Source organism: Heliangelus exortis, chromosome 2 (genome assembly GCF_036169615.1).
Source record: "Heliangelus exortis chromosome 2, bHelExo1.hap1, whole genome shotgun sequence".
Taxonomy (NCBI): domain Eukaryota; kingdom Metazoa; phylum Chordata; class Aves; order Apodiformes; family Trochilidae; genus Heliangelus; species Heliangelus exortis.
The window spans coordinates 111,304,442-111,328,788 of record NC_092423.1 but is presented as its reverse complement, the minus strand read 5'-3'; the positions used below and the strand labels follow the sequence as shown (position 1 = coordinate 111,328,788).

General features: G+C 35.4%; 1 protein-coding gene across 9 annotated transcripts in view; it reads left to right on the top strand.

Moving 5' to 3' along the window:
- Nucleotides 1-24,347, top strand: part of RB1CC1 (RB1 inducible coiled-coil 1) — a 69,492-nt gene that overhangs the window by 13,639 nt on the left and 31,506 nt on the right. For 8 of the 9 annotated variants that reach the window (XM_071737534.1, XM_071737541.1, XM_071737540.1 and 5 more), the window contains exons 3-9: nucleotides 690-817; nucleotides 3,138-3,264; nucleotides 3,529-3,699; nucleotides 14,001-14,203; nucleotides 15,356-15,791; nucleotides 19,593-19,763; nucleotides 22,865-23,049. In XM_071737534.1, the coding sequence (XP_071593635.1) occupies nucleotides 747-817; nucleotides 3,138-3,264; nucleotides 3,529-3,699; nucleotides 14,001-14,203; nucleotides 15,356-15,791; nucleotides 19,593-19,763; nucleotides 22,865-23,049 (1,364 nt within the window). In that variant the 5' untranslated portion in view covers nucleotides 690-746. Of the gene's footprint in view, nucleotides 1-689; nucleotides 818-3,137; nucleotides 3,265-3,528; nucleotides 3,700-9,686; nucleotides 9,742-14,000; nucleotides 14,204-15,355; nucleotides 15,792-19,592; nucleotides 19,764-22,864; nucleotides 23,050-24,347 lie in introns of those variants that run through there. The other variant, XM_071737542.1, reaches the window with a different exon arrangement.

Here is a 24,347-nt window from a genome sequence, read left to right as displayed (position 1 = left end):
TGCAAATTTAGACTAATTTTAGATTAATACAATTAGATTTGTAGACCTTGCTTGTGTGTCTTGTTCATATTTTAGGGAAAGACAAACTTCTTATTTCCTGTCAAGCAGTTTAATCCAAAAAGTAATTTTCATAATGATTTAAGAATATTTGCTGAGTGGCTAAAACTTTTACAGCTTAACTTTTCATAACTCCTTCATATAAGAAAAAATTCAGGTCATTAGTGATTGCAGTGCTGGCTGTTCTTCAGCCTACTTTTTGCTAATGCTTCTATAGATCTGAATGAAAAAAATGTATGGGTGAGATAGTAGTGAGCAGGTAGACTTTGTCAGCAATAAGCTCAGGAACTAATACAGCATAGATCATGGCACTCTTTGTAAAATCTAGAAAAATATGTCTGGAAATAACTGGGGCTTGGAAAAAAAAATTCATAATTGAGAAAAGCCAGGTAATGATCTAAGATTGTGTTTTCATGCATTGTCCCATCTCTGTGCTTACGTGTAGAGGCTTACCTTGTGCATGTTTCTGGCCAGTGGAGTATCTGTATGTTTAGTAATAGATAAAGAACTGTGGAATATAACAGCTGATATATTCACCCAGTATATATCTGAAAGTATTTTTTTGTAAAGAATGTACATGTCTTTTTCCTAACTTGTATGTGAAGCTAACAATTGAATAATTTCTTTTTCAGTTTCTAAATGATTTTAGCAGTGGAAGTTACAAACTTCAGAGACCTAAGAAAATCATCATGAAGCTGTATGTATTTCTGGTCAACACTGGAACTACTCTTACCTTTGATACGGAACTTGCTGTTCAAAAGTAAGAAAACAAATGAATTGTGCATTGTCTGTTTTATAAATTAAACCCAAAACGTACATATATTTATTGAATACTGAGTTCTAAAAGGATTATAGTTGTTTTTTAATATGTCCATAAAGTTATCATCTAGGTTTTCATGTATTTGAGTGAATTTCTGGAGATGTTCTTTTTATTGGATTTTTCAGTGCCTCACAGGTGATAGTGAAGGTCCCATGAAAGAGTGGGGGGGTTACTTGCTGTCCTGGGGCAGTGACAGAGTTGACTTGCTCTTAGCTGAGTCTGATGGTACAGAAGAAATTATTCTAGTTGTTCTTTCTCCTGCCTGTATATACTTGTCCTAAAGAAAATATGCACTCTGTTTTTAGTGTGCATTCCAGTATAGGGTTTTTTTTCTTGCATCCAGAATGGGTAAAAGTTGATTCTATTCTGTATTGTAAGGTTCCAAAATATTGCAGCATTTTACATGTAAAACATGAACTTCTGAACACCAAACTGCCTGAAGCATGAACAGCGTTAAAGCATCTCAGTTAAGACCTGACAGCTTTGTTATTTGTACTCTTTTCCCTGCACATTAAAAATATCTTGCAAATGTAAAAATGTTTTAGAGAAGTCTAGATGTATTGAATATATTGCATCCTTTTTCCATTGTTCTCATGTAGGATTCTGATCTACAAGTAAATCTTGTCTGAAAACATGGTAGCCCTGTGGAGTTAGCAAGAGCCAGGCTTACCTGCTGTCTTCCTAATCTATCAGTGATGAATGGGTTGCAAGTAATTGTGCTTTAACACTTCTGCTATGGATTTAGTGCTCAAATCCATTGTTTCCTTTCTACTGTTTGTTTGAAATTTTCGTGACTTTTTTTTGGCAATTTTGATTTTGAAACTTGTGGGGGGTGTCTAAGACTGTCTACACTGGATTATTTATACGCTGTTCTGCAAAGCCCACTTACACTCAAGGGTGCTATTGAGCATGGAATAGTGTTTTGTGTCAGGCATTCTGGAGCTATGGGGCCATCTGCAGATGTGTCAGCACCCCTGGATGCTGTGTTTGAGATTATGTAGTCCTAGATCATGGTGAATGAGGTACAGCATCTAAGCTGCCAGTCCAGGCACCTAGTAGTTTGTTATGGACTGATGTTTTGCTTGGGTAGATTGTACTTGGAGAAACCACCTTTCCAGCTGTTGAACCACAAAAAGTCCAGTTCTCTTCAGCTGAACAGTTTAAATTCTTATTCTTTGTATCTGTATGTATAGACTTGTATATACCTGAATCTGTCTATATAGACTTGCTGTTTCTAGCAGGACTGACTTCTTGAGTTCCTTACCTGTCTCCTTGTAAATGGACAGGCTATGCTATCTTCCTAAAGACCACAGAGATGATGATAGGTGAATGCTTGCTGTAATGCAGGTAGCAAGTACAAACTTGTGCTCACTAAGTGTTTGTAGTGAATTAATGACTTTATACTGCATCATGGTTATTTTAGAACTTTATTTTTCAAGTACAATGTAGCCAGTGATATTTTTATGCTGAGAGTTATATCAAAGATATATATTTATGGTTATATTGAGTATTCCCTTGATACTCTGAAGCTTTCCTTTACCCCAATGTGTTACAGTTTGGGTGCTATACACTTTATATAGCATATCAGAGTTGATTGTGAAATTGTGCTTATATTATGCATAATGAAGTGTTCATACTCTTCTTGTAGCCTTCTAGGGTTTTATTTAATCAGCTGTTTGTTCATAAAGTATGTATTTAAGACCATAATACAACTTTTACAGTTAGTACCCTAAAAGCTTGTTGTGACCTCATTCAGAATTTCAGCATGCTGTGAGATCTTGGAAAAAGATTGCTGATAACTTACCAGTAACATGGAGGCTTTCTTCATTTAGATGATAGCTTATTCCCTGGATATCCAAAATAAAACCCCTTATCATAGAGTGGTTTGGGTTGGAATGGATCTTAAAGAACATCTAATTACAACCCCCCTGCCATGGCAGGGACACCTTCCAGTATACCAGGTTGCTCAATGGCCTTTAATGCTTCCAGGGAGAGGGCATCCACAGCTTCCTTGGACAACCTGTGCCCAGTGTCTTGCCAACCTTGCAATAAATAATGTCTTCCTAATGGCTAACCTAAATTTACCCTCAGCACTTACAAAACATAGAATTATTACTTTTTATTCTGCATAATGCTGTAGTTCTTCTAAAAAGTTCTGCTTTGACACAGACAAATCACCTGTCTCTATTACAAGAATATGTAAAATCAGAGATAAATATGCTGATAGTATTGATTTCTCTTACCACTTTTTTTTTTCCAGTGTGGCTGATTTGAAACATGCAATTCAAACAAAGTATAAGATTGCCATCCAGCATCAAGTACTGGTTGTCAATGGAGGAGAGTGTATGGCACCAGACAGAAGAGTCTGTAGTTACAGTGCTGGGACAGTAAGTGCATACTGCATTCTTTGTCTGAACTGTCATTTGTGGGGGAAGGACAAGATGTTTTACTAAGGGATTTTTCAGTATTTTTCTCTACTGTACCGTTTGGTGGATTTATTTGCTTTGACAAACAGATGTTTGTGTATTCAGCTGAGACATGTAGATTTTAACATGATCTTAAAACATGCTTCCAGCAGGATGAAATAATTGCTGATTGAATAGTGTGGTGCTTTTACTCAGTGTTTGGTTTTATTTTCTTTTTGAGTATAGGATACCAACCCAATTTTTTTATTCAACAAAGAAATGATCTTGTGTGAACGTCCACCAGCTATCCCCAAAACCACATTTTCAGCAGAGAATGAGATGGAATTGAAAGTGGAAGAATCTCTCATGATGCCTGCAGTGTTTCACACGGTAGCATCACGGACACAGCTAGCTGTGGTAAGTAAGGTGCTGTACTTGCAGCCCGAAGGAATATGACCTTTTTGCAAGTCAGAAGGGGAAACTAGAAATAAATAATGAAATGGTTTATTCAAAAGACACTAAAAATGGCATTAGTGATGATGTATTCTTCAGAGCCCTTGTTTCCAAGTTTCAAGGTAGGTTTTGAAATTTGCTTGCTTCTTCAGCATGTTCAAAGCTTCTTTCAAAAGCCATTTTTAATACTGCTTCATGGATGTATATGTCTACAGCATTTGCAAAGAAAGCAATCTGGTTGCTTTGGACCCATGCCTTAATGCTTTGCCTTATTTTCAATGTCTTCAGTCTTCCTCAAGCTGCATACAAAAAAATTTGTTACTTTGGAAACATTGTTAACTAAAGTAAGAAAATAGCAGTCTAATTAAAAAAACTAGATCTCACCAAGATTCTGTTTCAACTTCTATGTCTAAACTGGTGAGGAATAAAAAACAGTAGGCTTCCTTTTCTTAAGATTCAGGCCTTTTGTTATTGAGTTGTGGCTTTTACGTGCATAGGAACCAAACTTGTCAGAATTGCTATTAGACTGCTTCTTTATTATTTTGATTGGGGGAACTGGTTCCCTGCAGCATGGTCAGTAAGGTACTGAGTGTGCATACAGCAGAATGGCTGTGTGTTCAAGATCATGACACAGTGCCTTCAGTCAGGCTGGACTGATTTGATTTATTGATGTTAGGAAATACTGCTTTCATTTGCCTTTTCCTTTTATATTTAAATGCTTTGAGTATTTTTCATGTCTCCAAAGATCATTTGAACTTAACAGTAGTTGGGAGAGGGAGAATGGTTATGTGTAGCACTTAGTACAAAATAATAATACATGTTTTTATCATGTTGTCTTGGTAATAAGGTTTCTGGGTTTCAGTGACAACTTGAATGCAATCCAAAAGAGTATTTGGCACTTAAAATAGCTTGTTTTTAATGCTGTACAATTGAATTCAGATAAGTCACGCATATAGTATAGTGCTTTTTGGTCTTCCCCCTTGGCCTTTTGAACTGTCAAGATGGGGAAGGTTAGCTTGAGTTGCCTAATCCTGTCTGACCTTGACAGAGGGATTGAGTCCAGTTGACTCTCTCCACCACCTGTTGGCAGTTCCTGCTGACTTAGTAGAAAGGACCTTGATTTATTAGGGATATGTTAATCATAGGTAGGAGTGGGAGATTTTCATTTGTGTTCCTTAAAGGGTATGAGGATTCTTTTTGAAGTAGCTGAAACTTTGAAGAAACAGCTTTAAAATCATTTATTGTGAAGTATTAAGAGGATGTGATAAAAGTTATCAAAACTGCTATCTTGATGTTAAATGCTTGGCAATGATTGAATTGATATGAAAGTGAGGTTGTATCAGTTGCTGTGCTGTTTGTGCTTTACTTAGGGTGATGGAACTGAAAGTGATGATACCTAGTCTTTCATTTCTCTTTTTTGATATTTTAGCTTCTTTCTTCATCTGATCCATCATTTTGTGGTCTTGAAGATTCTTGATTTTGGGTTTTGGTCTGATGCTGATAGAACAGATTTAATTTTAGTTTTAATTCCCCTGAAATTTGTACTGTGTATTTATCTATAAAAATGTTCCTTAAAATTTGACAATTTTTAGTGCTACCTTCTCTTCCTCCCTTATTCTGAAGGATGTATTAATATGCAGAACAAACAAGTTTATTGCAGCATTTCTGCAGTCACCAATAAGTTTATTGCAGTGTTTCTGATTGAAATGTAATTATTTAGGTCTTTACTGGCTCATTCTGGTGGCAAGTCTTTCGTAAAGGAAGCTCATATATTTCAGAATTACTCCTAGAAGTCTTTGCGTGGAGTACAGCTTTTATTTGACAATGAGTGCTATAATATCTAGCTGGAGACTGAACATCTTACCTAGAAGAGTGATCCTGAGCTGATTTGCAGGAAGAAGACACATCGTTCCATACTTGATGGCACCTGTTAATATTACTGCAGGATGGGAGGAGGAATTTAGTATTTAAAATTCTTTAAACATGGAAGTAGAATGGAAGCCTCCAGATTTACCTTGAAAAAGATTATTCTCTGTTCCCCACTTACCCAATTCTTCCCTGCTTGTAAAAAAGCTAAAGAGACTATTTTGTGAAAAAAATTAAAATTTATCTTAAGATTAAGCAGGTATTAATGTTCTTAAATGTATACATCTTTATACTCACACTTAATTTTATCCAAGATTTTAAAATCTTTTAAAACCATAGGGTCTGTGTTAAGCTGTGAAAATGTGTTGAGTGCTTCTTTGGAAGGCAGAGAATTGGTAAAACCATCATGTTTAGTGGAAGGTAGTAAGTAGGCTGTCATGCCTTCATATGTACCAATATGTTAAAACTGTATGAAGGGATATTGCCATATTTTACTGAAGCAGTTTTTCATGATGTCTACTTAAAGCATATTGAGCAGTAATTCAGAAAAAACTGAGGGAGGATTGGGAAAGTGGTTATAATGTGGTTTACCTTCTTCTGGGTTCCCCAGAAGCTTCTTGGCTGAGAGGAAAAGGGAACATGGGGTCTTAATCCTTCTCAAGATTGGTCAATATATGAGGAGAACTAGGAAGGGTCTGAACTTTAGTAGTTATGAGACTGATATATCCAAAGGGAGGTTTCTTGCAAAATGGGTATGAAAATCTGCCTTCAAGAGATCCAAGCTTTTTCTTTGCCTGATTTACCAGAAAAGCAGAGTGGCAGTACTTGGTAAAGTGTTTTTTCCTGCTGTAAATATCTAGGGCAATTTGATTAACTAATATTTACTACTAATTTATGATAAAATATTTTCTATTAAGAAAATAGAAGTTACAATTATTAAATAATTGCTCATGATTGGAGGTATCTCCTCCAATCTTCTTGTTAACAATAAGACCTCTTCTTGTTAACAATAAGAAAGAATGGTATAGAACTATATATAAGTAGGAGACAATAGTTGGTAACTACCAGTTTATATTTAATTTGTTGGGTTTTTTTTTTATCTCCCAAAGGATATAGAGTATTATTTTAAAATCAGAGCTATAATTACAAAATTATAAACAGCTTATGAAATAACAAAAATTGTGTAGATGATGGCTGCTAACTTACTGTGCAAGACCTCTTGCATTTTTCTTGTACCTCATGCTTTACATCTACTTTAGTAATAGGCAAACTCATTGTGTGGAAGATAATGAATACTACAGGGTGTGAAGACATTGATTTGTATCTTGTTTCTCTCTCACCTTTAAGCCTGCCTGAAAACTGGTTTTTAATGTAATTTTAATAATGTAATTTTAATAATGTTTTTTGCCATCTGTGATTTGAACTCTATACTACATGGTAACTATGATCTAGAAGTGAATGAGAGTTGGTGGATTTTTTTAACCTTATTTTGAACCTTAATTGTACTGTGGAGAAAGGTGGACAAATTTCTGGTTCCCATACTTTGTGTACACTTATATGGCCTTCAACTGGTGGTTGTTTTGGTTTAGTTTGGGTTTTTGTTTTTTTTTTTCACAATAACAGATAGTTTTTGACTTTCCTTAGAAAGTTTTCTTATTAATCCATGTCTGTTTTTTTCCCTCTACATTATTTTTTGCTTGTCTAAAGCTGACCAATATTGATTTTAAAGATGCTTTTAGTTTCTGCATTTTGTGCCATAATTTCCAGATATCATAGCTATTATTCAGGTATAAAGAAAAGTCATCCTTTAGTTCATGTGGAGGCCTTGGCATTCTTACAAGCTTTTATCTTTATATGAAAAGAGTGTAGATATGTGTAAAAACAGCTATTATTATTTTTTTCCCCAATTGAAACTAATTTCATTAGCTTATGTGTAGCTTTTTTAAAAATCTTAATGCCTTCTAACAAAAAATAACTCCTGTGGGAAGCTTAAACCTGTGATTTTCCTCTGTACTTTGATAATTATATGAAGATAACTCAACTTTTTCTTTCTTTTTGCTTCTCTTTTAACACCTGTACAACTTTTATTAAGTACCCCTTTGGTTACATGAGAGCTCATCAAGCAGAGCTCACAGTATATTCAGTAGCTTCAAAGAAGCTGTGTCTGTTCCTTAACTTACTTTACCATTTAAACTGAAATTCTTGCTTTAGGTTTTGTCACGTATGGTGCAAAGCATCTGTCTTGGAAGAGAAGTTCTTTTTAATCAGATCCTTTTTGGTCAGTTTTTCTTGTATCTACTGTCTAGCTTTTAAATCTCAGTGAAGCAACTTTCTAAGCCCATTTTCATTTACTTCCTAGTATCCTGTTTTCCTTTTGACTGATAACTTTGGGGTACCTTTGTCTAGAGGGCTACAGCTTGCTTTTTTACAACTAGCCTAATTCCCCACCTCACTTCCAGGTTAGCAGTTTTGCCCTTGAGCTGCTGGATGTGGACAGTGAGGTGCACAGAGTGTTTGCAAAAAGTTAGGTACACACTAGGTTAGGAGAATACAAGCTGTTCTCTACACAGCACATTGTGCAATAAATTACGTAGAGTGAATCTTGTCTAATTTTGTGGTCTTTTAATACTACTGCTTAAAATAGTATCTTGTAACTTAGCCTTTACAAAACAGTTATTTTGGGTTTTTAGTGTTCTAAGTGCCACCATTTCCAGTGGTATTTGTCCCTGTAGAAGGATATTGGAAGCTTAGACATTTGTTAGTGGGTATGTTTCACATTTCATATGGTACTGTTGCTGTCATCATCAAACTGTCAATTCTGCTTGTTTTTTCTCTGAGAAATGGGAATAAGGGTGAGAAACTGTGGTTTGTTTTTTTTTTTCATTTGGTTGCCTAAAATCATGGCTGTAGTCATAGTATCTAGATCCTTCTTGGTTTAGTTCCAAATGCTTTGTAATACATAAGCCTAGAAGTATAGTCATGCTTCCTGAAAGCTGCATATGTACTATTTAAAGAAATAACAGCATAGAAAAAGTTACTTCAACATTTTAATGTTCTTGAAGGCATTGTAATGTACCATATCCTGGTGCCAATTAAATGCTGTTCCTTCTCTTTGTTTAAATGACTAGTCTTAATAGCCCCTTCTGGCTTCTCCACAGAAGTCCAGATTTATTTGTAACTTGGTTTAGCAATCAAGTCTCGGTCTTTTAAAGTCATCATACTGGGTGGGGTTAAAATAGAGTAGGTCTTATTTTACCCGAAGGTGTACTAAAAGATACAGCACTTGTTGTGGCTGGCCTTTATAACTAGAATGCTTGGATCAATCAATCTTTTAGAAAATTCACCCGGAGAACAAGACATGGGTGGTTTGGAATTAAGCTAGTAGAAGTTACCACTTGCTTGTAACCTTGTTTTATTCCGTGGCAGTGGTGATTTATGTCAGCTTCTCAGTATTTTTTTCAGTTGTAAATTCTGCCACTTGATTTTTTTGTAGCCTGCTTTTAATGTCAGAGGCAAGAACTGGTGAAAACAACATTGAGAAAGAAGTCATTAAGCTATAATTTACAGAGTAACTTGTTCTGTGTTATTCTGAAGTAAGTTATGAACTATGCGACAGATATCCAGAGGATGCAGTCACCAAAAATGACCAAAATGCAGTCACCAAAAATAAAGGAGAGTGTAATAATCAGCTGGCTAATGAAAGAGAAATTACCATGAAATATCAGCTGATATTCAGAATTCCCTCAAATGGAACTTAACTGTTCCAATTACATGTTTTAAAAGCTGAAATCCTGAAATATTTAATGTAGGAGCTTTACTGATGTTTTAGATGGAGGTACATGAATTAGAGATAATGGTCTTGTTTACTATTTTGGTAAGGAAGAGAAAGGTTACCTTTTGTGTGGAAGTGTTTATCTGCTATTATAGTGTATGAGCAAGTTTAATTCCACTTAGAAGCATCCTTATTGTTGACCTGAGGTTGACTTTTTTCTTTAGAGTGGCTGAAACCTTGAAGTAGTCCTTTTTACAGGGTTTCAGACACTTGGCAATAGAGGACTTTGATGACTTGTTTCCTTTTACCACAGGGTTGTAGAGAGTGGAAAGAACCCTGCATATCCTGAGAACTTTTGTTCTTTAGAGGTAAGTCCAAAGACCACTTCAGACAAGCAAACTGTCCCTGAATTTTTTCATTCAAATGAACAGAATTACGACAATAGGATGCAAAGACCAAGTCTTGAAATTGATGGGAAGCACTTCACCAGTTATTTTCTGTTTTAGATAAAACATACTTTGCTGCTTCTGATTTTGGTTGAAACATACTAAAGAGAAGTAATTTATATTAGAAGAATCACCTAAATTTATGTTAGGGTGATGGAAGGAAATAATTCAAGTAAACATTGTTAGAACATCCAGCCAAAGATAAGAATCTTTCTGGTGTGCCTGTGAATTTCCTAACAAATTAGGAAGTAAAGATGCCCTTATTTACTCTTCAGAGTAATAGCAATATTGAGTAATAGTATATTGAGATTAGCCTGGGTTTGGCTAGGCTTGTACTGGTAGTGGTGCTTCTTGAGGTCCACATTCCAGTGGTGTCGTGAAGCTTGATAGTGTTATAGGTATGCTGGTACAGTTGAGTAAGATGAATGTAGATCTGCAAGACAATTGACTTTTTTTTTTTTTTTTCTCTGTGATACATTGGGTTTCTGCCAGTTACCCTGGAGTGGATGTACGGGGAGGGGGGGAAAAAAAAGAGAAAAGCAAGTCTTTTGTTAGGCAGGCTTTATTTTCTGTGCTAGAGCCAGCAACTTTGCTCAGAAGTGTTAGAACATACACTGGCATAAGTCAGTTTTTAGACTTCATTCATCTAGCAGGGGAGTTGTTTAATTCTTTTCTGCATACAGACTTATGGGAAATAGTCTTGATCTTTCTAAAGCAAGCAGAGGAAATTTCCTCAGAAATCTTGTCTATGAAGATGGTAGGAAGGGGAAACCAAATCAATTTAAATAAGTATTTTAGTAGTGAGGGAATGATAAGAAAGATGTAGCTGTAGTTTTGAATTTCTTAACTTCTTTTAAACAACATAGATTCTCCAAAGTAAGCAAAAATCTTCCACTTCATTTTCTTGCTGCACACCCTCATATTTTGCAAGCAGAGTTAGAGGACTGACTGCAATGCTGTTTTTCTTCTTGACCTGTCTGTGCAGCATTAGAATCATACAGTCATAGAATTTTCAGGGTTGGAAGGTACCTTTAAGATGATCTAGTTCCATCCCCCCTGCCATTGGCAGGGAAACCTCCCACCAGATCAGGTTGCTGAGAGAGCCTTGTCCAGCCTGGCCTTGAAAGCTTCCACCACCTCTCCGGGCAACCTGTTCCAGTGTTTCAACACCCTCGTGATGAAAGACTTCTTCCTAACTTCCAATCTAAATCTACCCTTTTCTAGTTTGAATCCATTCCCCCTAGTTCCCCATCCCCCTGACATCCTAAAGAGTCCCTCACCAGCTTTCTTGTAGCCCCTTTCAGATACTGGAAGGCTACAATAAGGTCTCCTCAGAGCCTTCTCCTCTCCAGACTGAGTAACCCCAACTTTCTCAGTCTGTCTTCATAGGAGAGGTGCTCCAGCCCTCTCATCATCCGCATGACCCTTCTCTGAACACCTCCAGCATGTCCATGTCTTTCTCGTAAAAGGGTCTCCAGAACTGGACACAGTACTCCAGGTGGGGTTTCACGAGAGTAGAGGGGGAGAATCATTTCCCTCAACCTGCTGGCCACACTTCTCTTGATGCAGCCAAGGATGTGGTTGGCTTTCTGGGCTGCAAGTGTACATTGATGGCTCATGTTGAACTTCTCATCCATCAGCACCCCCAAGTACTTTTCCTTAGGGCTGCTCTCAAGCCAGTCACTGCCCAGCTTATACTGGTGCTTGCTGAGGGTGCACTCAATGCCACTGCCCTTATTGCCAACAAAGATGTTAAACAGGACTGGTCCCAACACTGATTCTTGAGGGACTCCACTTTTCCCACCACTTGTCCCTTTTAGTATCTTCACATCACAAAATAAAAAACCCCAAACATTTTAACATGATATTCTTTTTCCCTGCACTTCTATCTGCTTAATATAGTCCAAGACTAAAACACAGTTTGAGCTTTGCCATGCTCAGTCATTTTGTCTAAAGCAAAATAGAACTTACAAAAGCCTCTACCCGGGGCCTTTATAGAAATATTTTTGTCTGAAGATGGCAGAAGTCCAGTCTTCATTTCCCCTAGTCAACTGTAATATTCACGGGAAGTAATAGCATAAAAAGACTGTTCAGTTTTCATTTTATAGTTGACTTCTATTGTGTTAGTCTTACAAATAATATGTGGTTCTGCATATGCTCAGTCCTGGAGCTACTGCCAGTAGTTTTGAGAATGGTTGACTTTGGGTAGAGAATAGTGGTTTTGAGTTGAATATAAAATGCCAGTGAACTCATTCAATTACCTTTTCAGCTTAAAAAAATTGTATTTTTTAGTATGCCTTAAGGTGAAACAGCCTGTTCTTTTGGTTCTCAATATGATACTTGAGGTAGCAGTAATTTTGCTGGTTTTATATGCTTTTGAATAACCCATATACAAAGTGAATTCAAGAAAACAAAAAAAAAATCAAGTTGTCAATATTGCATTAGTCAGTCTATGTGAATTTAAACTGTATAGACAAACTGGTAATAGTCTGAAGAAAATGACTTGCAACATTTAATGCTGTCTGGATAATGTCCCTGTTGTGTTATCAGCTGTTTTTTACTTAGGAACTGAGAGCTTATGCAGCAGATAAAATAGTGGTTCTTTTCAAGCCAGAGATCCTAATTCTCATGAAAAGTGACCAAAGTTTGGAAAACAAGAAGAAAATACCATCTTTATGGTGAAGTGATAGAAATTTGTAATAGCTTTAAATTTCCTTGGAGGTTTGTGTGTCCATTGTTCATCTGCTGATAGTTTAGATGCCAGTGAATTGAAGAAGAGTGGAATTTTGTTATGCTACTTCAGACTTTGTAAAAAAGGGGGGCGTCTATAACTTTCATGCTTTGTTACTATAAACACTGAAATGCTTCAGTAAAATACTCTGCAGTTTTGTGATTTATTTCAGGAAAAGTTGTTTTGGTCTCAACTTTTTTTTTTTGTGCATATGTGCTGCTAACCATGTGTTCAGCAGCAAATGCATTCTGAGACATAACTGATGTACATGGTTTTTTAACACTGCCTTCTCCCTGTATTTGTTTAACTTGTTTCTCCATGCATGTTTTTTTGGCTTGTACTAGAGCAGAAGAAAGTTATATGTTCAGCTCTAGTTTAAAGGTATGCTCAACCTGGAAAAAGTAGTAGGATTTTATTTTTTGAACGGTAGGTAGATATTAAAGCCTAATGTACAAGTATGGTCAGGGAAATATTTTCCATGTGTGTTGTTGATAAAGTGTTGAGCTGAAGGCTTTATTGCATGATTTTTATTTTCCTTTCTTTTGTCATTCTGGTATTTGAGTGTTATTGAGAAGGACAGGTTTGGGTTTTTTTTGTTGGTTTTTTTGTTTGGTTGGTTGGTTTTGGTTTTTTTTTAATGGGTAAACTTAAAATAGTTAACCTTTACTAGGAGTTGATATGTTGGCATTGGCAATTAGGCAATAGGCATTGCTGTTAGTTGACTTCTTAGTAAGATCCAGTACTTGCTGAATGTAGGTATGTTTTAGCTCTGCCACGTTGAGTGGGGGTTATTCTTACTCTCTTCTGGTAGTAAAATGCCTCTGTTCCATCCAGTTCTTTAGAAGAAAAGCTTCTACACATTTGGGTATACCAAGTTTCAGAGTACATTGTAGAATTTTATGGACATTCTGCACTGCTTGTTATGTTGCATCTGTTTTATTAATCAATAGAAGACTCAATTATTTGTCTGACCTGCTGTTTTTGCATCTTTTCTTGCATCTGGTGCACCTGCGCTTTTACTGACTGACTAATTCTGCAATTCATTGTCTTGTTCTGAGCTTCTGCTTGGCTAATCAATAGTTTGCTCCTTAATGGACATTGTTTGCCAACACTTTGTCAAATTAGTACAAACATTATTATTCATGTGTGTGTACACTGAATATTTTATATAAGCATCATTAATTTTTAAGTTTTTTTGGAACTGTAACTTTTCCTTGCCTGTTTTGAAGATGTTTATCAGTAAATCTTTTTGATGCCATCTAATAAAATTAATTCGGAATAAAGGAAGTTACATTATTGTTGGTTGAAATTTTAAGGTGAGCAGCTTTTTTAGCTATCTTAATTTGACTCTTTTAATAGTTTCCAAATGTCTCGCTTTACTGTGGTAGCTGTTTAAAAGATAACCTAAAGTAATTTGCATTTTTTTGGGGTATTTTTTTTTTCTTTGCAGGAGATGTACGAGGTTGCCAAGAAACTTTGCTCCTTTTGTGAAGGTCTTGTGCATGATGAACATCTTCAGCATCAAGGCTGGGCTGCCATTATGGCCAACTTGGAGGATTGTACATACTCTTACCAAAAGCTGCTTTTCAAGTTTGAAAATGTATATTCAAGCTATTTGCAGTCCATAGATGATATCAAGTTGAAACTTACACAGTAGGTTTGCTGTTAATCTTCAGCCTTGGTTTCCAGTGTTACTATATTTTAAACTTCCTTGCTGAGTGTTACATGTTTGGTGCTAGTTCTAATTAATCAAGCATGAGTTGTTTGATTCTGTGTCATGGAGAACATTCTTTCTGTTTTGCTAATCATTTTTTTAAATGACATTTTATCCTTGTATTCATCATCACACAGAAACCTTGTATTGAATTATTTGGAAGATATGCTCATTACTGCAGGGCTGTGTAACGAGCCAGAGCCCTTCGTAACGTGCACTGGCAAGAGCTAGATTAAAAATTCAGACATAAATTAACACTTTAAAATACATGTTTTCACTGTGGAATTAATTGCTTTTTAACACCCTTAAGCAGTTACTAAGGATGATAATCTGTGTTAGAAGTATGAAGTCTTAAAACAAACTGTAGGTGTGTATGTATACCTTTGACCTGGAATGCATGTGAGTGTGTGTGTGTGTGTGTGTGTGTGTGTGTGTTGTTTTTACCCTTTAAGCTCTGAATGTTACTTGAGTGAAACTCTTGACTTCTTTCTGAACATTGTAGTATTATGGTTTCTCTCTGAGTGCTTTGCCTAGCAGAATGTAAGCATATATTGGATACTATATAAAGCACAAATATGTTTGAACTTCTAAAAAAAAAAAACCCAAACAAACAAAAAAACCTTCATAGCATTTCCTAAATATATAAAAACTATTTAAACTCTGCAGAAGTAGTCAGCCAGAGGACACTCAGTCCATTGGTATCCATGCTGCTTTGAAACATAAAAGTTGCAATTTTGTGCTTCTGGGTTTTCTGGTTTGTTTTTTGGTTTGGTTCTTGTTTAAGGCATATCTCAGTTTATCAACCTGTCCTTTTTTCAATGTGTTATAAACATAAACCTACTTGGAAGTTTAGAAGAATTCTTATTCAGCAATGGAAGGGAGCAAAAGTTGTAACATTTTTAGCTGTCCTCCCATGATGGTAATACTCAACACAGTATTTTGAAAAGGTAGTTAGAAAATTAGTTTTGAAATCTGCTTCAATTGTAAAATAAATAGTATTTTATATTACTTGGGGGTTTGTATCTTAGGGGTTTTATATTGTATTGGCTTTAGATAGTGATTTTTTAATTTTTTCATCCTTTTTAAAAAAGCTTGGGTTCTGCTGTTTCTATCATGGCCAAGATACCACTGCTGGAGTGTTTAACAAGACACAGTTACAGAGAGTGTTTAGGAAGATTGGATTCTTCAGCTGAACATGGAGGGACAGAAAGTGAAGAAACGGAGGATGGAAAATGTGCTGAATTGGTGCTTTATTCTGATACATCTAAAGCGAACAATAAATCCATGTTAGCCTCATTTTGCAAGTCAGTTGAACATGCAGCTTTGGAAGGCACAGATCCTGAAACTGTAAAAGATGATAAGGAATCTGGTCAAAGTGCTACTGTACAGGACAATGAAACATCAGTAGAACTGAAAGATGATGATCAGCCTTCCTTCAACGTGTCTTTGTTAGACTGGATAAATGTTCAAGATAGACCTAATGATGTTGAATCGCTGGTCAGAAAATGTTTTGATTCTATGAGCAGGGTAAGTTAACAGTTTTCTTTAAATAATTAAATTATATGGCATTGAATGTTGCTTCTTATTTTCCAAATGCTGGGTTTTTTTGAAGTAGCTCAACTTTTTGTAACTTCTTTCTCATAACTTCCTGAATAGAGACTAAAGAAGGGGCTGGGGGGAGGACTGTGGAGATGTGAGAGGAATTTTAAGAGGTTTTGGATGCTTAGAATCTGACCTTTAGAAACATGTATAATTTCACAATGGATGCTTGTTATCTTGCTTGTTTCTCAAATAGCTGTTTCTGTTGGGAATCAGTAAGTTTCTTGTAGTATATAAGTGGTGCATTTATTTCTGCTTTTTCTTTTCCTTTTTCATATAAAGTAAAATTTTTCTGGACTAAGTTAATGTTCTTTGTGTTGAAAATATTTAATTCTCTGTTAAAATGTATCACAAATTAATGTGGTTAATTGTGATAAATTTACATACTGTGTATACATTCTTTATTAGTTGACACAGATGTGCTCAGAAGAGTCCAACCTATCAGTTTGTATTTCTGCTGCTGGTACAATAAAACATTGCTCACTTTATTTACTTTCCAAATGATTATTTTACCAGTGAGCATTATAACCTTTTTTAAACCTTTTGCCTAGTGATTTCCTTCTTTCTTTGCTTTCACTGTAGCTTATATTTCTTAAATTGTCTAGCCTTATTTGCATATGTTTAATTTCATTAGAATTCAATATACCTTGAACAAAGAAAACAACTTCTATTGTCTTTGATTCTTTATTTAATCTCTAAGGTAGGACTGGAAAAGTGTCTCAGTTATGTCTAAACCATCTGTTTAAGGGAGTTAAGATGCGATCAGTTTTGTGTATTGATTATTCTGTCTTTAAAGTAGTTGGAGAATTTGGCTAAATATTAAGGATTGCTCAAGATTTTGAGCTGTCTAAATGTTAATATTGCAGAAAAGGCTAAGGAAGAAATTTGGCTCAGTTTTTTTTCTCTTAGCAAAAATAAGATTCAGTTTTATGTGTGAAAGACTGCAGAACTGTTGAAGTCTGAGACAATCATCTCCCCTGTTTTTTCAGTGGTGCTACAAGTACTTTCTACTAATTTGAAGAGTAACAAAATTAAATAGTTGGGCTAGGGGAGAATAAATTAATTGTATAAATAATATTAACAGCCCAAATGTAGTGTCTCTTAAAGTTGAGACAGGAGTTAAATAGTTCCTTCCAAATAAGTTATACTGATACTAAAGATACAAAAATGAAACCTGCTTTAGTTAAAATACTATTTTACATAGTTGATCAATTTGTAGGCTTAGCAGACATATATTCCATGTTTTAGAGAAGCTATCTTGTGCTTGTCTGCTTTTTTGTCCTCGTCTTATCCAAGACTAATACAGAAATTGAAACAAAGCATTTCTTAATTGTTAGGTATCTTAAGTTGATTTGTGTAGGAAAAAAAACATGATTGCTCCTGCAAAAATGAAGTTTCTTTTTCTTGACATAAGCAGAATTGGCAGGTAGGGAAAATGCTGTAGTCAGACTATTCTGGCCCATACCAGAACAACTGTAATTGATCTATTTTGGTTCACAAAAACCCATAAAGCTTTGAAGTACTGTAATGGTTTCCAGTTTTCCTTAGGAAAACTAATGTTTTCCTTAGGAAGACATTAATTTACCCTGTTTTGATAGCAGCACAGACAAAGGAGTGAATCTTGTCCTATAGTTGATTTAGAATTAGTTTCAAAACAGAATTAGCTTGTAGCAGAAAACAAAATACCAAATAAATGCCTTGCTGAATGATTACTTGAGATGGCTCTTCAACATAGGCACTTCTTAAAAATTATTTTTTTTGTGTTCTCCCCATGCTTTGCCTTTCTTTGATATATGAACCACACAAATGGTTTGTGATTGCAATTCCTACTTAAACTCTGAATCTAGGTAAGATTTTAATGACAGGGTAAATCATCAGAGTATGAGCTTTATACCTTTGATACTGGTAATCTTGGCAAAACTGGTGTGTTGCACGGAGCACTGCAAGGTATCAAGTTCTTTTAGCTTCTAGTTCTTTCTACAAAGTGATGCTTCTAATTGCAGAAACCTAGGCTGCAGCAAAGCCAGTGGGTAAGTAGGAGTTAATCAGATGTTTCTGTTAAATGCTGTTGTAGCCACTTAAATGAATGTGTCTTCATTTTCTGGCATTCTAAGAGGAGGATAGCACAATTCTCTACCAATGAAATTACAGCTCGGTGCTACAAATGCAGCTAGGTCAAAGGTGGCATAAAAAGAATGGATCAAGGAAATAAACTACAGGGTGGAATGAGAGGAACAGGTGCTTTTTTCTTCTTTTTTTTCTTGTTTTTTCTTTAGGATTTTGTCCCTGAAGAAACTGTTTGGGATGCTGCAGTAGAGTAATCCATAATAGGATGGCAAGGAAGATGATCAAATAAAAATAGGTTTAATCCTAGAAACTGTTACTGGTTTTTGAAGGTGGACCAAGGTTCATAAGACCAGTCATAACATTAAAAATCTACTTTTGCAGTTTTCTGAAAAAACATTTGATGTATTTTGTCACATTAATAATAACATTGTTCTTAAAATTTCTGCTCCAGTTACCAGGTTTTAGTGCTTCCCCCTTACAGTTTTGTTTGTTTCTGTTTCATGTTGGAACACAATGAAAAATCCTCTGTAGTTGCTCCTTAATTTATAATGCTTTTTCTTTATGCCCCAGAGGGGTGTTTCCAGAATGAAAAGGTGCAGTGTATGAAAGCTTTTATACAGTCAAATAATAGATTCAGAGGAAAACAGTGTTTTTCTTTATTGTAATATTGATTCATGTAAGTGGCTTCTTTTTTGAGGGTTAATTTGTGTGCTCTGTGATGTGAGTGGCATTAACACTGCATGTTGATGAATGGTGGTGTGGCAGCCTGTATGATCTCACAGGATAGCATCCTTTCTACTAGATTCTCCTGTAATAGATGTTAGAGCATAACCATTTTGGATAAATTTGTTGATATTCTGCTAACATGTAATGACTTAAGTTTACTTAACTAATTTATTCCAGGTTTAGACTAAAATCTGTGTTGTATAAGCTATTGCAATGATGGCCTTTACAGAACTAAGGATGAAAGACTAATGTATTTCACTTCTCTTATAGTGAAACTTGCAAGTCACCCTTAGTATCTGTAGATATTGGTAGCTTCTTTATTGCAAACATTTTTTTCTCAAGAATGTCTGGTGAAGGAATATGATGAAGAAATGTGGGGTTTTTTTGGGGAAAAACAGCAAAAAGTATTACAAGTGTATTGTTTTTACATAGCTTGTTTTCCAGTTATTTAAATCTCCTTGTCTAAGGTATCAATTAAAGCCTACATTTAGTGGGAAAAGACTGGGTCTTGCAGCTTCTTCCCAACCCTTTCCCTACTACACTTTATTCTGAGCCATATTTACCACTTACTTCGAGAGAAGCTCTATGACTTCTGTTCCAGTATAGACTATGTCCATTGGCTTTAAAAGCCTCTTCTCCCTCTGGAACCTGCCTTGTCCCTTCAAACTGATGTCCCTTCCCCTAGTAAGGATGCTGATATTTGTATGGTACTCTGGTTGGATTACTCAAAATAAATTCATACTGTGATATAAAATTTGCAGACTTATTAACTCAGAATTCTGAGGCAGTTAATAGATGTAGACACACACTAGATTAAAAAAAAAAAAAAAATAAAAATTAAGGTTATAACTTGTGCAGTTAGCTCAGATGACATATTAGCAGTGTGTTAACTGCTAATAAAAGGTTTTTATTTCCTTTTTGTTTTTTTTTTTTTAGCTTGATCCAAGGATCATCCAACCTTTTCTGGCAGAATGTCGACAAACTATTGCCAAACTAGATAATCAGAACATGAAGGCTATTAAAGGCCTTGAGGATAGGCTCTATGCATTGGACCAGATGATAGCAAGCTGCAGCAGACTGGTGAATGAACAAAAAGAACTTGCTCAGGTAATACACATTTGTGTGTAACATTGGAAGATGGTAGAGTTTTGATATGTATATGCTGCTAAAGATGACAATGAACTTGTACTGGAGATGCTCAAGAAGGTGCTATATTCATAATGGTTTGACATGTAAATATTTGTAGGTTTTATATATTGTGGTCACGTTTTCAGCTCATAACTCCAACTATGACATTAATTTAAGTTTGTTTGTTTTTTTGAAATCTCAAACTTAGTGACCGGTGGTGTGTAGCACTGGAAATTAAATCTAGGGCTTATATTTATGGTATTTCATCTACATTGGAGAACAAGGCACTCTACAAAATAAAAACATTTAAATTAATATATCCTAGTCAATGCACTAGGAAGATGCAGAGCTGTAGTTCACTACAGCTGGTCAGGTGCATATTAAATTGTGTATTTTTGTAGCTAAAGTATTTCTGTCAACATTCTTTTGGTTATAATTTGGAAAAATATATTTAGTTTCAGTTTAGCCACTCAGCATCCTCATAAAAGCATCAGTGTTAAATTGCTAGCTTCTGAGATACATCAGATGGGTAATCTCCATCCTGTGTTGGATGCAGGGGGAAGCAGTGACAAAGGATGAGGAAAAGGCTGAGGTAGTCTTCAGCAATAAAACCAGTTGTTCTTTGGGTACCCAGTCCCCTGAGCTGGAAGACAGGGACAGAGGGCAGAACAGAGCCCTCATAATCTGAAGAGAAGTGGTCAGCTACCTGCTGTACCACTTAGACACACACACGTGTCTGTGGGACTGGGTATGTCAGTAGGTGACATTACATAATGAAAGTATGCTTCTTACATATTGGGCAGTATGATTCTGCCCAATAGCTTATCCTTTCCAAGCATTTCCTTGCTTGTTGTGGTCTGTTTTTTGTTTTGTTTTGGCTTTTTTATGGTGTTTTGTTTTGTTTGGGGTGGTGGTGGTGGGTTTTTTTAAATTTCCCTTAGTTTAGTAGCTTCTCAAAAAATTGTTACATACAAATGTATTTTCATCATTTGGTTCATAGAAATGTTACTCTTCTGTTAGGTCTTTTAAATACTAAAAAAATCTACCTGGTAGATGGCCTTCTTGGTTGTGTTCTTCACTTGAAGTTGCTGGAAAAGTAATGCTGTTACTATCATATTCTATACTTCTGTTTTCTTCCTGCTTTTGTTACATCAAATTTAACCTTAGATTTATAGATTTGTACTGAGCTAAGGCATTCTCAGCTGCTTAGTACATCACTGACTATTGCCCTTTCCCATTGGTTAAACTTTAGTCCAAAATGTTTTTCAATATTCTTTACTTCTTGCTGCTTTGATTTGAAAAAAGTAATTGGAAAAATGCATAAAGGCATTTTCACACTTGTTTTTCAGGATGTTTTAGTTTGACTGTGATGCTGATGTCATGAATCCTGTTATGAGAGTCAGAAAGGCAAGAAATTGCAGGAACAATTGATTATTTAGATCTTAGATTTCCTCACAGTTTATTGAAGTCTGTCCCCACCCTCCCTTTTTTTTTCTTTTGTTTTCTGGTGTGCTCAGATTTTTTTTTTTATTTGAATACTAGGGTAATTTTAGTTTAAATTTTATTTTAAAGATGAGTACACAGACACAGAAGTGGCAAAAGATACTAAAATTCATCAATAGGCTTTTGGAACTGAGAGTAAATCTGGAAGGCATTTTCTAGCTCAGTGCATCCAGTCATCTGTAGCTTTAGGCTCCATGCCATGTGTTTCATTAAAAAGTTACTGAAGCTGCTATTTGAAAGCAATTATTTTCTTCATTTCTCTGTTCCTCCTGGAAAGTTATGTAGAATCTGATTGTCATAAACATCCATTAGTCTTGGATCTGAAAATATTTTTGGCTAGTTCAAATCTACAAGCTCTCATGCTTGTACTGCTTTGATTTTGGTGCTTCGCAATTCCCTAATGATCTTCACAGCATGTTTCTTCAATGTTTTTGTCTTCCTTGACTAAACAACCCAATTTATTTTGATGGGGCTGTCATCTTCATCGTTACCTTAACAGTTCTTCCCAACTTTTATTGTTTCCATTCACTTGGCTTAGGTAATGTACAGAGTAAAAATGTTTTCAGACTGCTTTTCTTTCCCAGAGGCTCCTTGGTCATTCAGTACCTAAGTCCAGAGTTGAGGAAATGGTTGACTCTTCAGTATTCTCTTCCATGTTCAGTTTACATCTCCTTCCTTTTCATTAACACTTAATATACTTGTATGATACTTAGTTAATTTCTGTGTTGTTCTCACTAGGATGCAAGTATTTATTGTAAGTTTTGCAGATGTGCTTTATAGCATCTTACAAGATTGTTTACATTCAATATCAAATCAGCAGTGTTTTCATTTTTCAGCAGCTTTGTGTAACTACTGTTTACTGCTCTCATTGACCTAATCGAAGAAAGAAATACTTAATATGACTGTCTGCTTTTGAATCTTCTATTAAGGGGGGGGACGGACGGACGGAAAGGCTTAATAAACATGTTTGTTAAGCTGTAATCAGCCATTTAAAATGTGTTTATCTAAGGTGGTCCATCTTCTCTGTTTTGCCTCCTGACCTTTTAGGAGTTGCCTCTTAGTATCCACAACGTAATTCTTTGCCATACCCAACTCTAAATGCACATCAAATCTTAAGCTGTGATCCTGGCTTTCAAGCAGAATTAGTTTCATGTGTGAATTTATTTATGCAAAATGTATATTTAGCTCATAGTGGTACTGAGTATGCTCAAAGTTGGTGTTAACTCTTGCATATGCCAGAAGTTAACAAGATAATTTGCAAAAATTAGGGTGATGCCTGTAGCTACTTTTCTGCTGCATTAAAATTCACTAGTGTTGATTATTTGTGTAAAGTTCTTACAGGGTTGTGTTGGTAACTGTTTGGAATAGAAATATCAGAGGGATTTATTTGGACTGGATTATAAAATTACAAGAAAGCAACTTTGACACTTGTCAGTCTGTGTGGCATTCTGTTATATTCCTGAATGCTTACAGTGTGTTTATTAAAATGCTTGCATTCTTAAAGAGAAGATGAATCACCTCCATGCATTTTGATTTGTCACAAAGCTTGTGGAACAATTGTGTCTCTTTTCTTGTAGGGATTTTTGGCTAATCAGAAGAGAGCTGAGAACTTGAAAGATCCTTCTGTGTTGCCTGATTTGTGTTTGAGTCATGCTAATCAGTTGATGATTATGTTAACTAATCACAGAAAACTGCTAGATATTAAACAGAAATGTACCACTGCCAAACAGGAGCTTGCAAATAATCTACAAGTCAGACTGAAGTAAGTCCAGATTTTCAACTTTTTGTTTATTCCACTTGCTTCAAGACTGTTTAAAGTGTGTGTGTAACAAGAAAATCTATGGTAATGCATGGAGTTTTCCTTAATGGGAGAAAAGATAAAAGTGGGATCACTTCAGTTTTTACATGAAGTTATTTCTAAGTGTGAAACAAAATATTACTTTGAGAAAGTTTTCTTGGATTTTAAATGGACTTTCCTATCAATAAACAATTTCTAAGAAGGTACAATCCCCTCTCCTCTCATGTACCTTGGAAGGTACCTTTTGTTTAGGCTAGCAGCAAATAATTAGGCAATGTTGTGAACCAGCTAGACTTGAATGCTGAATATTCATCGAGTAGATTTTTTAATTTTTTGTTCTTATTCCAATTAAAATATTACTCTTTGCACCATTTTTCACTATAGCAGGTATTAAGGATCACACATTGAACCTAGTTTGCCATAAATACCACTTCCATTTTATATACATATATATATTTTTGTAGTACACATTTAATTCATAAGTTGTTAGAGGGAAAAATTGAATCATGTAAGGAACAAGCTTGTACAGTGCAGACAGAGAATGCAAGGAGGATAGATCTAGAGAGAAGAGTAAAGCATAGATGTTAAAAATTTTTTTTTAAAAAAAAGCCTAGTACAACTTGTCGTGAATTTTACCCTTAAAAAAAAAACAACCCAAAAACAAACATAAAAAGATCTCACTGTAGTTTGGGGCAAACCAATGGCTTTTCTAACTTGTCCTCAGTAGCAGTTAATAGCAAATGATCATTATGGTGATCTAATAATGCGGAAAGAACATAAACATAACCGTATTTAAGCCTTCTTAGAGAATATTCTTATCTGACCTAGAACCAGCTCTTCTGTGTATAATTGCTGATGGAGGGCTTTTTCCATTGACTAATCCAATTGCTTTTTGAACCCATGTTTTTCACAACTTCTGCAACTTACTTATGTGTCATGGAGAAAATGTACTTCGTGTTTTGAACTGGCTGCTTGTGGGCTTTGTATAATGTCCTCTTTTTATTTCTCACTAGTCCTTACTGTGAGAATTTAAGAAGTTCTTCTCCTGTAGTTTCTTTGTTAGTAGAAGTTCCTAGTTACTTATTGTTGGATTGTGTATTATTTCACTTTCACCTCTGTCAATAAATCCAAATGCTACCTTTTTTTCTATTTTGTACTTGTGGGGTATACCTCCAGCTTATGTCTTCTGATTGCAAAGTTGCACTAATTCTCCCCTTCAAGCACAATAGTTTATCACCTTTTTGGTAGTATCCTGTTAATTA